The following is a 15,920-nucleotide window of genomic DNA, read 5'->3' on the forward strand; positions in this document are numbered from 1 at the left end:
ATGTGCATTCTTTTGGAAAATTCCCAAGTATTCCAAGGCAATCTCAGCCTTTCTTGTAAGGATTTTCTAAGTGCCCATTTTCAAATAACAGGCACCAGCAGTATCTGAACACCAGCTGTGTGACTACAGTTTTATTAATACTCCCTTTGCTAGCAAGGTTGGTTTATGCAAGTTTGCTACTACTCAGACCCAGTTTTGCCTGCTCTGCACAGACTCCTTCCCCCCTAACTCCCTACCCCTAGTTTTGCTTATGATAGCAAAATTGTCCAGAAAAGCACATGGTCCACCATACTGTGGAACTGATCTAGGTTAATACCAATTTCTTTTCTCCCTGTTGGTTCATTTTATGCCTCGGTCAGTTTCCTGAGGAACTGAAGAGACCCACAGTATTTTTCTCCCAGCACAATGGAGCATTTCATGAGGATGTGAAAATGAATGGTAATAGACCCCTCTTACCAAACTCTAAGAGATTATGCCTTACAAATCCTAAAATAATACTAAGATTATGCCTTATAAAGGACTCCTATTTTACACTTGAAGTAAGTGTATGAACCTCGTGCCTGTATGACCGAGGCCAAAAAAACCTCAACTTGATTTCATCTGTAAGGCCACATGTTTGTCAGCGATGAACCTTCTAAACGATACCCTGTCTCTATTTAGAGACTTGATTCCAAGTAAGAAAATTATACCCCTTCTAATTATTCCTCCAGATTGTTTTTGCACGTATTTGTTCAGGAAGGACTCTGGACAAGCATCATTCTGTGTCTCAAAATACATTGCACATACTCCATATTTTTAATGCAGATTCAAGTTGTATACATTTTCACTGACTTAATTCAATGCATCATGAAATTTATTTCCTGAGAATTCTTGTTAGCATTCAAGCAATGATTTCTACCACCACTATTTCTAACTTTTAGTTTGAATGTAAAATATGGGCAGTGAACTGGGCCTAACAGCATTAACGGTTGTGTTGAATGCTTGACAAAAAATATTCATAAAAGTGAAATAGAAGCACAAATGGATAAAAACATAATATCAATATATGCTCTTCAAACTAGATACATGGTTACACAGAATAGTTCTTTTGCACAATGAAAGGCTGTTTCATTAAATACCTCTCCTCTGGTGAGGGCACTTCAAGAAAAATAATTTTATTGGAGAATGAAGTCAAAGCTGATAAAGATAGTTTTATTGTAAGATGAGTTAGAGTACCACACAGTAGTGACAACTTCTGCACTACAATTTAGAGGAACACCAGGAATAATAAAATAAATGAGACAAAAAGCAAACAGAAGTAACAAAAATCTCTTTGGATTCCAACTGATTAACACGGCTTTTCCTGTATGCTTGGCAAGTCACCAAATGAGAACTCATTTCACAGCCAAGATGACATATTTTTCTACAGACTGGTATATTAAAAAAAAGTTTCCTTTATTAATTCCCTGTATGGAGACTTCTATTACTTGTTAATACGTGGTATTAACAATACCATGTATATATTTATTTAGTGTAAGTTATAAACACAAAGTTACTTAAAAATAAACTTGGTATTGCTGATCAACTACTCCTAAAAATTACTTTACAGAGAAAGCACCACATCCTCCCTTTTATTTTACCTTGTATTACTCAGCCACTACTCAGCACTAAAAAAGGTAACTTGGTTCCTCCATTTACAAGTCGACAGAAAGTGAAGTTGTTGCATGTTTCATGAGTGCTTATGTTTCAAAGCCAAAACTTTAATGGCTGTGGTAACAGTGCCAGATTTTCTAGAACATCTTTTTACTGGGCTATACTAATTACTTTCAGTATCACAGGCTGCTGATCAAGTTTTTCTGACGTGTATCATCTTTTAGGGTATTTTTGCTGAACAAAGCAATTCCTGCAGCAAAAGCATCTCTGTGTATTATTTCATGAAACATGAATTAATCTTACCACTTCAGAATGAATGAAGTTCAGGTTATAAAGGAGGTCCTTTTTTTCATTCTGAGTTTTTAAGGAAAGCTGTTTGAAACTAGATGTTTTAACTAGCAGAATAACATAGGAATGCCCAACTAAGCTCCTCCTGCAGGCAAATACACTTTTCAGGCCTAGTGTTAATGCCAGATCTTATTTTTTCAATTGATTTAGTTAGGATTTCATAATGATTTTAAAACTGTAAAGCTTACTCCACTTTGACACATAACCATTTTCTGCTCTGACTCAAGCAGAAATCAGCACCATTACTTGAATTTAAAATGTATCATGCCAGAAAAATGCACAAAGGGAAAAGTAATTTTCAGTTTTGAATTCTATGCACATTGCACAGACTGAGATTTGGCATGCAAGATGAGATACAATATGGATCAAATTTATTCCCTATCAACATATTATCATATAGCCATTAAGCTATCTTTTCACATTTGCTTTTTGAATCTGCAGGTGAAGGAGGACAGCATATAGATATAATTCAGATGCGAAATAGAAATATTGTATAAGAATCTCTCTCCTCTTAAAGATCAAAATAAATATGAAGCAAAAATAAGGGAAAGCTATTAAATCAGTACATCTCAATTAGTTGGGGGGAGGAGATGGAGACAGGATGGGTAGTATTACATTTACAAATGAAGAGTTAGCTGCTGCTGAATTGCTATATTTGCATTTCCTTCCAAAGAGTGTTTGTTAAATTGGTACTCACCATATACTGATATACATACAATTAAGAACAAAAATCTGGCATTTTACTTCAAATTTTATTCTCAGACAAACACAATAATCTTTTCCTTAATACTATATAACACCTCTAAAACACTCTTTAGAGGCAGACTATTCATAAAGATACCAAGTTTCAGTTATAGGGACACAATGATGTACCTGATATTACTTGCTGTTTTGTTATCATGATTTTGAGAAATCAGAGTATTGTTTTTGGAGTGGTTTTATTTGATAGGTTTTCTGCAATTGCGGTTGAATGCCTACAAAGATTTTACTGTTGGATTAACCAATCAATTCAGCATTATGTTATGTAACTGGAATCCTTTATGGAAAATCCAAACCCAAATATTATAGAAAAAAAGGTAACTTCAGTTACTAAAATAGGCTTTGAATTGGTACAATTAAGAGTACAGGATGCTCATACCAGAGTGACTTATATAAGAAGGAAGAGGCTGGATAACTAACATGTTCTGCCAGTATCTAGCAATATGTGAAAAGAGTCATAAAACTTACTTCAGTGAGGTCAAAATTACATCAGAAACCAGACAGAACAGATGTGAACCCATCCTGTGTATACTAAGTTGCCTACCAATCTTTGGCATCTTTTGGTGTGATGACAAGTAGATCTCAAAAGCCCCAGCAGCACCCTCTGTTTGGAGATGTGGGTGGGAAAGTACTTTTCCTGAGGAATTTTTGCATTTTAGATTTTTGTTCTGACTTTTAATAAGGCTGATTATCGAGTCTTAAAAGCTTTTCTGCCAACAACCTGGGGAGGGCTGCATTTTCTTCTGCAGCTGGCAAAGTCAAAAGCTCAAAGACTTCCATCAGTGGAATAATAGCTACATAAACATAAAATGCTTGCCAGTGGCTTAAGATGCCAGACCAATGCGTGAACATGAGCATAAGCGGTTTAGAACCCAATCAGGCTATAGGTAACCAAGCAAAAGAAAAACATTTAGAATTGCTTAGGCTTAGTTATATGATGAGCGCTAAAGCAATAAATCTTGTGATTATGGAAAGGAAGAAGATCTCGCCACAATATCCATATGTACACCTACCTGTAGAAATTCTAAAACATGGATAACCAATATCAAGTACTTATGCTTAGTATTTAAGACATTTATCCTTTTTAAATTTTAAAAAAAGTTTTAAATTCTGACACTCAAAAATATTTAAAGTAAAAAAAAAATACCCCCTCAAAAAAAAGACAAAGAAAAAAACAAAAAAACAAAACAAACCCAACCAAACCAAAAAACAAAAGAAACCCCACAGATAATGCTACTAAAATGATAGGTCAAAACTTAAGAACTGTATGTTATAGTCAATCTAAACAGAAGTCCTGTATGAGGACATTTGTTTCAAAGCATTCAAAAACAGGCTGTAGAGACTGAGGCTTTCCTGAGCATAGATGCAATGACTCAGGTAAGACTTGCTTCCTGTCCCATAGCTCAATACTGTTTTGTATAATATATGTATCTGCTTTGGATAGGAAAAGTTAATAGCCCCTGAACCTAGGATTTCAGCAGGTATGCCAGCAAGGTTGTACAACATTTTAAAACAAGTTTAACCTGAGAACCAGCACTATTGAAGTTTTATCTGCTCTACTAAAATGGTCTGGACCCTGCCAAGATGCTACTGCTGGCCCTTATTTAACCCAGGGATGAGCTGGTTTGGGGAATTCAATAAATTTATTCTTAAAAATGCAACCCTTTTCCCCACACTCCTTATCTGAAATATTGTGCTGTACCAGTGTACAATAATTGATGTAGGAGTTAGCTGGCACATTAATAAGATGCACCTTGCCACAATTTCCCAGTGAAACCACCCATTTTCTTAACTGCTTCATGCTCTTTTATATTTCCACTTCCTTTTAACCTCCTTTATGTTTAATTCTATATGAATAAATTATTGAAGAATAATCAGTTCATTTAATTTGATGCATTTGCTCTCTTGGCTGCCATGGAAAATATTCTGTAACAAAATGCCACTGGATCTAGAATTAAGTTTTCTTAATACAAGCTGAGAATACAAATAAAGCTAAAGGAAGTAAGATGGAAGTATGTCAAAGCCTAAGTAAAGGGAGACAAATCTGAATTCAAGAACTGAACAAGGAAGAATATGAAGACTACTGTCAAAAAACCACAAACTGAATTAAGCAATATATTAAGACTCCACACATACATTGACTTTCAGAACGTTTTTGCTGGAAGATTATGACCTCTGAAGTAAGACAAAAAGCAAGTAACAGCACACATACAGAGCTCTCATGGCTATTACTTTTTTTTTAAACCATATTAACTGATCTAAAAGAAATTTTATTTTTAATATATTTTACATATAAACATACATTTGTTAAGTTCAATAATGAATAACTGTCTAAAAATCCAAATATAAAAATACAAGTCTGCAGAAGAAACACACTAGCAATACTATGAGAAATATGATTACCTGACATAGAGGGATCTCTTCTGGCTGGTTCTCAAAGATCCTGATCCTGAACTAATGCTACTGTTCATCATCTGTTCCCGTAAATCATGTATTTTAGCTTCAAAACGACTGTATTCTGCAAGAAAGGGAGGCACTGAAATTAATTTTCCTTGAACTTCAGCAATTAAATTAACTGAGATAAAATTTGAAATAATTGTGATTAGACAAAGCAAATAAACAAGCAAACTACACTTCAAAATTTTGTGGGTTTAATCTATAGGTTACAGTAACTATTTTTTTCTAATTAAGACAACCATTTCTACCAATATAATTTTTATAGTAATAAAGACTGATACAGCTAAGGTTTAACCCCTGACAAAAAAGAAAACTTCAAAACATACATGTGAAACGCATAAACTTATAATAAAGAACTATATATTTTAAGTTTTAAAGAAATGGGAATGAAAAGTGTCTGTACTCTAAAATTACCGGACTTGAATTACATAAAGAATTTAGCACTACAAGGTGGGAAATAAGCAGAACATCTTCTGAATAATACAATGTTTCCATTGGAGCTGAGCAAAGGAAAAAAAAAAAAAATCCAGAATTCTCACATAAATTTCAATCCACTTCTAAACAGCACTAGCGATTCTCTCTAACTCCCTCTCAAGAATTATGTACAATGTTAATCCTGGAAAAACGGATTGTGCTCTTAAACAGCACTGTGTATCTTTACAACTAAGCTAAATGCATTTGATTTTAGCTACAGAGACAGGCAAGTAAAATAATAACAGCTTCTTCAGGACAACCGTTTCCTGAAGTGAGGTACTTACATGTTGTCAGCATAAAATATGAACTCACAACAAGTTAGTTTTTCCTTCAGTTGAATAGTTTGGACTTCAGGATCAACAGATCCACTTGTAAAACCTTCCTAGTTAAAAGAAACGTTCTGCAGCCACCACCTTCGCCAGTAGACCACGTGATGCCAGATTAGAACAAGTCAACACTAGGAGAGCCAGGGTGTGTGCGGCAGGCAGCTGCTGAACTGGGTACTCTGCTGCTCTTCCTAGCTGCACCTTTATTCCCTGTCCGCATCAATTCACACAGGAAATGCAAGCCAGGGGTTTAAAATGCAAAAAAATCACTGAAGATTCCTTCAACACTTATCTAAATACTATGACTGATTTATCGTATTGCATTCTGCGGCATTTTCTCCCCACAAACTCAAACAGTGAGCACAAGCTAACCACAGAAGAAAAAAAAAAACAAACAAAAAAAATTGTTACAGAAGAATATTCTGTGAACCAGTTTCTGGTTATCACTTCATCATGGTTACTAATGAATCTGATGCTCAAGCACTAGCAACTATTATTAAGCCTGTCCAGAACATGGCAATATTCACAGTGTCTTTAACAACCTTGAGTTTTGTCCTTTAAAACCAAAGGCTGTTAGTTCTTAAGACAGCATTTTAGTTTTAAAAACAGCATTGAGTGCATGTTAACAAAGTCCAGATCAAGTAATTTACCAGCAGTAAATCAGACTGATGAGGTTGGTTAACAAGAGAAACAAAAACTATTTCCGCCAGTACCAGTGTTACCACTAATAGCAAAAGAATTTAAGATAACAGGATGGTAACCTAAGAGGAATATCTTTTAGAAAACAATATACTTCAGGGAAAGGACCCAGATGCAGAGAGAGAAGCATACTCCTGCTGTGCTACTGCTGTACTGCATGGCCTTAGCCAAGTCACTTCATTTTACTCATTATACCTGAGAAATTATCTCTTAAGCCTCCCATCTGTTTCTTGGGTGTTCTGGAAGATCAAAGCTGTCAAATTCAAACATACTGTATGAATGGTAGCTGAGATTTCTGACATAAGTGATTCCTTCTCTTCCCCTCCTCTACCCTCCCTGTGAAAGGAAACTAAGTATTGAAAACATCAGATAACCCAAGATTTTTCTAGTGCTACAGCCTGTTCAGTACTGAAAATACCCGCAGCTCTTTGCAACAGATACTGGAAAAGACCACAAATTTCTGTTAAGAAAGTACCATGTGTCAAATGTTGAAAGAATCGATACCCTCCTATGTAGCATGTAGTACATAAGAGAGTTAACAGGGAAGGCTATTCCTTACTATCACTTAGCTCTATCCTATATATCATCTTTGGGTTGCTGGTCTTGCAGTCTCCTGGAGTAATTTAATTTTTCACATCAGAACTCCTAGAAAGTAAGTCCTGAATGAGTGGCAGGGACTTCTGTAGGAGTAAAAAGGAGAATAATTTCTACATAGAGGCTCCTGCCACACCAATAAAGCAAAAAAGGAAACTAATGGGCTGGGGTTGAGAAGGCTCTATGTTCAAAAAGAAGGGGTGCCAAGAGATTTCATATTTAGGAAACGCTTAAACACTCTGTGCAGATGGAATATGGTGCACAGCAAGCTAAAATTTGAGTTATATTCCTCTTACAGAAGGTTCTGGGAGGAACAGCATGGATAGAAATCTCAAAATTATTGGGTTTGGGGCTGAAAACCAGTTGGGATTTTGGGATTTTGAGCTCTGCTGATCTGTCTCAGAGAGGTTGTATTTCTATCTGTAATTCAGAACTGTCTTCAGCACCTTCAATCTCTTATTAAATTGATGCCATCTGGTAGTTTATGAAATGTAGAAAAGTAGATGCAAGACAGCAGTCAGAAGATGGTCCACAGCTGCTCCCTCTTACATGCTGTAAAAGAGGGGACCATCAATAGCCAACAGCTGGTAGCAAGACTGCAGACTCGTATCTGAGATATGTGTGTATCAAATGAAATCCAAACAAAATGCAAATTTGTAACTACCTACACACCTGTTTTTAATCAATCCCTGAAGTGATACCTTACTACTTATTAAACAAAAGGAAACAAAACAAAACAAAAAGGCAGCAAATTGAAAAGACGTAGCATCAAATTTACACTAATGGAAGACTTTATATAAACTGATATACCAGACAGAGATGACTCTGTAGGAAACCCTCTTAGATAAAATAACATAAAAGCAGAAGTACTGGATAAAAACAAAAGCACAATCTTAGCTTAACACTTGCCTCTGACTGGAAAGCAAGTATTTAGGGATTTAGGGATGAGAACTAGGCAAGCAGAGAGTGATACCTCACCTTCATGTACTCTCATATTCTCCAATATTTTCAATGTTTACAGAATTCCACTGTATACCTAAATTACCTATTTCATTCAGCTTATCCCCACAACATTCTCCCAAATGCTGGAGAATGGTTTTCTTTATAATTCCATTATTTCTCATGGGAAATACATAATCACAGAATCATAGAATAGTAAGGGCTGAAAAGGACCTTAAGATCATCAAGTTCCAACCCCCCTGCCATGGGCAGGGATACCTCACACTAAACCATGTCGCCTAAGGCTCTGTCCAACCCGGCCTTGAACACTGCCAGGGATGGAGCATTCACAACTTCCCTGGGCAACGTATTCCAGTGCCTCACCACCCTCACAGTAAAGAACTTCTTCCTTGTATCTAAACTTCCCCTTTTTAAGTTTGAACCCACTACCCCTTGTTCTACCACTACAGTCCCTAACCAAGAGTCCCTCTCAAGCATCCTTGTAATATTACATATATATGTGTATGACAAAATTGATTTTATTTTTATCCCCTAAAATACAGTGAACTGCACAATAAACTCCCAACATGGCTAAGTGTGACAAAACCATACAATGTACATATAAATATAAAACTTTCAACATTCCAGAAATTAGGAGCTGGAACAGGCACAGCAAGCAAGATAAAAAGGGCACTCTCTCTTTGCTAAGAGCTAATGAAGAGCTTGGCTGAGAAGAGAAAAATGATTGATCTCTGATATAATATCATTAGGGTAACTAAACAAAGGACAAAAGCTATTTAAATGAAAAAGCAAAACTGTCTTTAACCCAAATGGACTAGGCTGGTACAAATATGTCTCCAATTTCCGCAGCCATTCAAAACACCGAGATTCTGAAACAGTATTTAAATAAAAACAATGGTGGCACAAGAAACATCCCCCTGTACATCCCATGAAATTAAAAACAAGACTGAACCACACAATCCAAACCCTCAATCCTTTCACGTAATAATTTAACCAGGATCTGAAACCTGATGTATATGCAACAGCAATGAACAGGACTTAACTCATGATCTCTTCTGATGTCCTGAATTTTAGGAAAGCCACTAATATTATACATCAAACAAAGGGTAACATGCAGCAAGACTAACATGAAATGCAATGAAGTAATAACATAAGAATTAACAGCCTTTCTTCTTGGCTAGAATGTTCTCAAAGTTTCCAGTAAGTTTAGGAGCAGGGAGGGAGTGGTACTTGCTATCACAACACAGAGCTTGAGGAAGCACAAGCATCTGCTGCTTCAATTCACGGCACTTACCCAACAGTGCCCCACCATTGCCAAAGGGAAAGAAGAAAGAAAAAGCCTACTCAGGTTTACATATAATCAGTTTTTAAGAACATTGGATGGATACATCTGGGATCAAGTTTAAACTTCAGAATTATACTGGATAAGCAGATGGTGCAAAACTAGACTAAATTAACTCAATTTCATGTCTGTATGTATTGCACAGCAAAAAGAAAAAAAAAAGAAAAAAAGAAAAAAAAGGGAGAAGAGAGAAAAAAAAGGGGTAGGGTGGGAATTAGGAAATCCTAGAAGATTACTCTGCTCCCGAAGTCCTAAAGTGATTTTACCTAGAAAACTGCAGTGTTTTCAATGTCAATGTTTAACAGAAATTAAACCTTCAGAGAAAGGATCTGACCAGTGAAACATTCCTGGACTGTCTATCTGGTGGGTAACAAGAGGCTACATGGCGAGTAGTCTGCACAGGCAGGGGAAGAGAAAAAGAGGTTGCAATGAAAATTATTTTGGTCTGGAACACATTCTAGAAAATGGGGTAAAAGAATAGAAGACTATGACAAGGAACAGAAAATTAAGCTAACAGCACAGAAGGAAAAGCAATTCAAGGAAGCATAGATGTGCATACAGGGAACAGATGGCAGCACAGCACTGAGAATCTGAGAATCTTACATATATTGAACCCACGAAGAGCTGAAAAAGTTCACTTTAATTAAAAAAGTATGCCCCTTGCTTCCCTCTTTCCATCTGTCTGTGGAAAGCCCTTCTTTTAGCAGGGCCCACTGGATCTGTCAAAGCAGGATTCCTATGATAAATTTTATATAACTACAGATTTATAGTCCTTTCTCCACTCTCAGAATATTCAATTTTCCTTGAGAAAACGACATGAGAAATGGTAGCGAGTTAGGATGGCCACCACCACACTGATCTTGTATTAACCTTCCAGTGGTTTTCAGTTCTAAGCTTCTGAGGCAGGACTACGACAGCATGTAGATGACTGAAACTGTATTTATGAGTCTAATCATGTACCACTACCTGGTATTCGATAAATTCGTAAGTACTATTTAGTTTTGCATACCTTTCCTTGTTCCAGACTGTACTATAAATTTAAGTTAGCAGAAGAGGCTGTGGAGTTTAGCATATGTAGTACTACCACTCAAAGACACGAGCAAAGAGGTTACCTATTAAAATGCATGGACCACAAAAAAAGCATCATAAATTATTTTTGAGGAGGTATCTGGCTTCAATGCTTGTCATTTTATATTAACAAGACCTGAGAGAGACCACAATGTATTCCACATGCTATTGGTGGCTTTCATGCATTCTTAATGTCTAATGAGCTTGTACTCCATTAATCACCTGAAAGACTAGGCCGATGGTATTTCAAAACAGATTAGAAAAACTGCATTTGTACTTAGTTAAGAACACCTCCCGCAGAGCCTGCAAAAATCAGAAAGAGACTGGATCCAGTCACTGCTGAAGTGAATTCACCAAAACTATTGTTGAAGATTTACCACACATTCACAGCTTGTAAAAGGCTGCACTACTCAGACAGACAAGCAATATTATTAATTATGTTAGAGAGCAGAAGTGAGGTTTTAAAGGATTAAAACATGTATAAGCCGCCTTATAGCATCTATCAGGACTATATATATAGCAGAACCCTTCTTCTAATCTTAATGGGCCTGATTTTAAAGATACTTTAACTGACTAATCTGGATTACTTGCAAATGAGTAGAACCAGGTACAAGCACACAGGAACGAAGGTTTGGAAGACTAAAGACCACATATTCCAAAGCAGGATTTTTTATAATAAATTTTCATTTTATGAAATTGGGATATATTTCTCTTTTAAACCACCTTTGTTTTTCAGCTACCCTCTTGATACAAAACAAACACTGAAAACTAAGTATTGCAAAAGCATTATTGGCTTTGTGCTACCCCAGCTGGACTTCTACCAATAGAAGATTTACAATATATTTCAAGACAAATGCTCAGAAAATAATCTTAGCTTATACACATGAAAGTAATACTATTTCCCAGGGCTTAGTTATCTCTTCTTTAAATTCCAACAGAAAACACTGCATAGATGAAGTGTCAGTAACAGAAAAATTGGCCAAGTACTGGCCACTGAAAGGTGAGCTCTAACAAAGCATTGTTTTTTTTATTTTTTCCCCTTTGACTCACTTGTTTTAAAGACAAGAAAAAAAAACAACAAACAATTACAAAGCTGTCATACTTGGATCTTATTTTCAGTAGATGGATGCATTGCTTCAAAATAAAAAAATACATGAAAATCAACCTAAAAATCTGGCTAACAACATAAGAGTAGTTTTGATTGACCTATAAATCTTGAATACATTTTGTGACAGAAACCTCTTATTTCCTTTAATAAAACCAAAAGAAAAAATGTGTGCTAACTACCTATATGAACAATGTAAGTTCAGAAGCAGAGGTTTTACCAAAAATACCTTGAAATCTTCTCTTGGAAAGACCCACACTGATTCACCCAATCACCTAAGAACTTGGAGTTAATCTCGTCACTTAACTGTCTTACTACTGTTTTAGAAATGAAATGGATACATAGAGATGGATTTAAGCTGAATTACAAAGAGAGTATCAGTGTAGATTCTAAACTCTAAATAACAGGCAGCTAATAACTCACAAGAAAAGTGACTGCTGCAGTAGTTAAAATTATAATTTTATTTTTTGTATATCAAGCGGATCCTTGAGAAAAAAAAGTGATGCTACTTTTCTGAATTTTGCTCTTGCTTTGGGGGAAGGGCATGGTGACCAGTGACACACATCATCAGCCTGCTTAATTTTTCAAGCCCCTCCAAGACCAGGTGACACAATTAAGTATAACATTAACTGCAATTACAAACACATTAATTGCCCCATTCTGATCTTGTAGATTATAAGGAAAAAAAAAAAAAAGTTCAATACACAAAATCATTTTCCATCCAAACTCAACCAAATATGGTTTTAGATTTATAATGTATTTATCTGGCTGTTTTTCTTATTTTTAAACACTTAAATGAACTCAAGCTATAACACAGTTATGTAGCCTACTGGCACCACATACCCTTTCAGAACAGCATAACCTAACTTTCAAGGAATTCTGAATTTTGAGGTAACAATCTTAGTAGGTCATCCTCAAAACACATAAGAAAGTTTCAGATGACCTCTGTAGGGGACATAACAATGGAAAGTGCAATGTGAAATGAAGGGAGGGCCCTCTAAGTGCTGTACACCTCTAGATAGCCCTATACTTCCCCCTTGCTGCTTCTCTCCTCACTACAGCCTCTTCAAGCCCTGAGACTCCCATGTTCCTCTACCTCTGCTATGTAGCATGATCATAATTCTAACCATCTTTGAATCCCCACTCCAAGAAGATACACATACATCCAAATTGCCTAGAGCTTCCTCTCATTCTTCCACACTCATACACAAATTTTCCTTGCTACTCTACACCTGTAGAAAACTCAAAGGAAGACAGCAGTGTGGCACTGAGGTGTCTCTGCAACAAAAAAATGAAATGGGTCAGGAACTTCTACAAACGAAAATGGCTCATCAAAATGCTTTTGTGCACTGAAGCAACATCACTTTCTTTAAAACTGCTGCAGGTCATGGTACTTCATTTCCAGTGGAACTCACAATAAAGCAAAATCCATTTTTATTAATGAATGTTGTCTTGAAAGGAGATAGAAATTTGTATTACAAGTGAGGGAATAAGGAAAAGCTTCCAAATGAAGAAGAAAATGAGAATAATATCCCTACTTCCCCACTACACTTCTAAAGGATAACTCCAAGACTTCCCAAACTTCTGCTGTTCACATACCACAGACCCCTCTTCTGCAGCACCCAGCCCTAGCAGGTTCAAACCCACTGATCTGTGCAACTAGGGAGATTTTATATACACATGTGTGTGCGTATATGTAATATAAAAGGATGTACAAGTACAACCCAACTGGTGACTCAACAGTTTATAAAAGCACATCCGAGGTAAGCTGCAAGATAAAGCACAGAATCTACAAGAAGAAAATGCAGTCAGTTGACTATAGCTGTGACACTGCTGTACCAAAGTGGTACCTGATGCGTGAGTCACTTTTGTAAACAGGAAAATACCTTCACATTCCCTAGTTGGCTTTTAGATATCCCCAAAAGGTGCTGGTAAACTGTTGTAATATGATTCAGTACAGTAGGAAAATTTTATAAGACATCTCTCAAATTTACTGAAAACTGCTGCACAATAAATGAATGCCCAGATAGGCATTTTTAGAAATGAGATTACATCTGTTTTCACCCAGTTCTGTAACTAAGGAACATTTCTGAGATTTAAGGGAAAAAGTCAGCAGTTATGTAATTTGAGCTGAGATATAATACAAGCAGTATCATTCAACCGTATCAGCCTATCCCAAATCCAGCAACCAGTGTTTCATAAACCATGGATTTGAAGAGACAGATACTGAAAATTCAACCCTTTCCATGACAGTAGTTTTGCCAAGATTAATTTTTCTACAGCCTACTCAGACTTTTCTATGAAAGAACTGCTTGCAAAAATCCTCTTTTCCCAAAAATCTGAGGAGAAAGACAAATGGGTAATTTCTAATAGATCTAATGTGGTAGGATATGAAAACATAAATTAGCATTCCCCACCATATCCATGAACATACAAACCATCATATACAATTAAAGGGAGTGAAGTGAATTGGTCCCAAGTGTCTTCCAAATGCTCCTATCATACTGAATCTATTCACATGGTTATAATGAACTCTGATGGATGTCAAGAATCTCCTTGGTCTGTCCTAGCTGTCAGCATCTGTTAGAAAATCCTGCTGGATTTATAAATGCAAATAAAACATGCGTACAATAAGCAGTTGTAACTGATGTCATCTATCTTTACAAAAAGATTTGAGAAACACCAATGACAATCAACGATGTTATGAACTCTTCATTTTAATACTTGTTGCTGCTTTTTTGAACACCATGAACAAAAAGTGAAGATAATTTTATATATATGTGTGTGTATAATTTCCCAACTTAAATGATTCAAGTGAGAGGAATCACACAGAATCACAGAATGGTTTGGGTTGGAAGAAACTCTAGAGATGATCCAGTTTCAATCCCCTGCCACAGACAGGGACACCTTCTACCAGAATAGGTTGCTCAAAGCCCCATCCAACCTGGCCTTGAACACTTCCAGGGATGAGGCATCCACAGCTTCTCTGGTCAACCTGTTCCAATGTCTTACCGCTCTCACGATGAAGAACTTCTCCCTGATTCTAAAATCTAAATCTCCCTTTTCTCTTTAAAGGCATTTAAACAGAACTGCCCTACACGTACATGTCCTTGTAAAGTCCCTCTCCAGCTTTCTTGCAGTCCTGAAAGAAGGTTGCAGCTGGAATTCCATTCACTGTCTTTTTATGAGCAGTAAGAAAAAGGCAAGCAGAGATGTCAAAGTCAGGTATCAGTAACTAGAGCTCTCTGAGGTAGGTTGGCCATGTGTCAATTCATATTTTGCCTCCAAACTAGAATGAATCTCCATCTCCTAGTTACACCTTTGCCTCACAGCATACTTCAAAAGGGTAGAGTAAGCCCTAGCATGCTTCCAATATCTGTGACTGGAGATTTGAAGCACTATTTCAGACAGTCATGCAGACCAAGCATCTTAAAAAAAAAAAAAAAAGAAAAAAAAATCAAAAATTCTTTCTTTGTTTAATATGTCAGATGTCTGCCCATAATGTAGAATAATTCAAGTAACATCTCCCTCATGCATCCTCCCAAATGGGCCCTATAATTCTTTGAGAACTGCATGCCCAGTACAGCTCAAATGCACACAGTCCTGTTCTGAATGCTTCAGTAATCATGAAGGGATGAGTACAGCTTTAGGTTTGAAGTCTATAAATGACAAGTCATTGAGAAATTGCTAACAGGCAGCGTATGCTGCTCTGGGCAAATCTCTGTGCAATGACTCAAAATCTCATCAGTAAGTCAAGCACCTCAATACATGTTTTAAGAAAATAAGTTATCTACTTGGACAAGCGGTAATGAAGAAAGCTGTTATTTCCAATGCAGAAAGAAAAGCAGCCATCCAAAATGCTTAGTTCTCTTATTCCGAGAGGAAAAAAAATGTTCTTTCAGAGCATGAAGGGATTCTTTTCTTTTTAAAGAATTTTCTGAATCCCAGAAAAGATGGCCTGAAAAAATGCTGCTTTTGCATGAAGCTCAGATATGTTTTTGGCAAGAAAAAACAACAACAAAAAAAAACAAAACAGAAAATAAATAAAAAAAACACACTCCACTTGTATTCTCAGATATATTCTACCACAGAAACATCTGTTCTGCTACCAGCAGCCATGTCTCAATGGACATTCCTGGCAGAAGAAGTGGTGACC

At 36.4% G+C, this 15,920-nt stretch overlaps 1 protein-coding gene across 31 annotated transcripts in view; it reads right to left on the reverse strand.

Annotated features, from left to right (window-relative positions):
* The window catches only part of DLG1 (discs large MAGUK scaffold protein 1), a 163,555-nt gene that overhangs the window by 25,277 nt on the left and 122,358 nt on the right, over positions 1–15,920 (reverse strand). For 30 of the 31 annotated variants that reach the window (XR_009961730.1, XM_062603358.1, XM_062603369.1 and 27 more), the window contains one exon: positions 5,143–5,257. Coding sequence is in view for 30 of the 31 variants with exons in the window: in XM_062603358.1 (XP_062459342.1) it covers positions 5,143–5,257 (115 nt within the window). In the remaining variant the exon portion in view is untranslated. Of the gene's footprint in view, positions 1–5,142; positions 5,258–5,954; positions 6,193–15,920 lie in introns of those variants that run through there. The other variant, XM_062603368.1, reaches the window with a different exon arrangement.

The sequence above is a fragment of the Pezoporus occidentalis genome, unplaced genomic scaffold (genome assembly GCF_034315485.1).
Source record: "Pezoporus occidentalis ecotype Australia unplaced genomic scaffold, CSIRO_AGI_Poc_V1 ctg8, whole genome shotgun sequence".
NCBI classification, from domain to species: domain Eukaryota; kingdom Metazoa; phylum Chordata; class Aves; order Psittaciformes; family Psittacidae; genus Pezoporus; species Pezoporus occidentalis.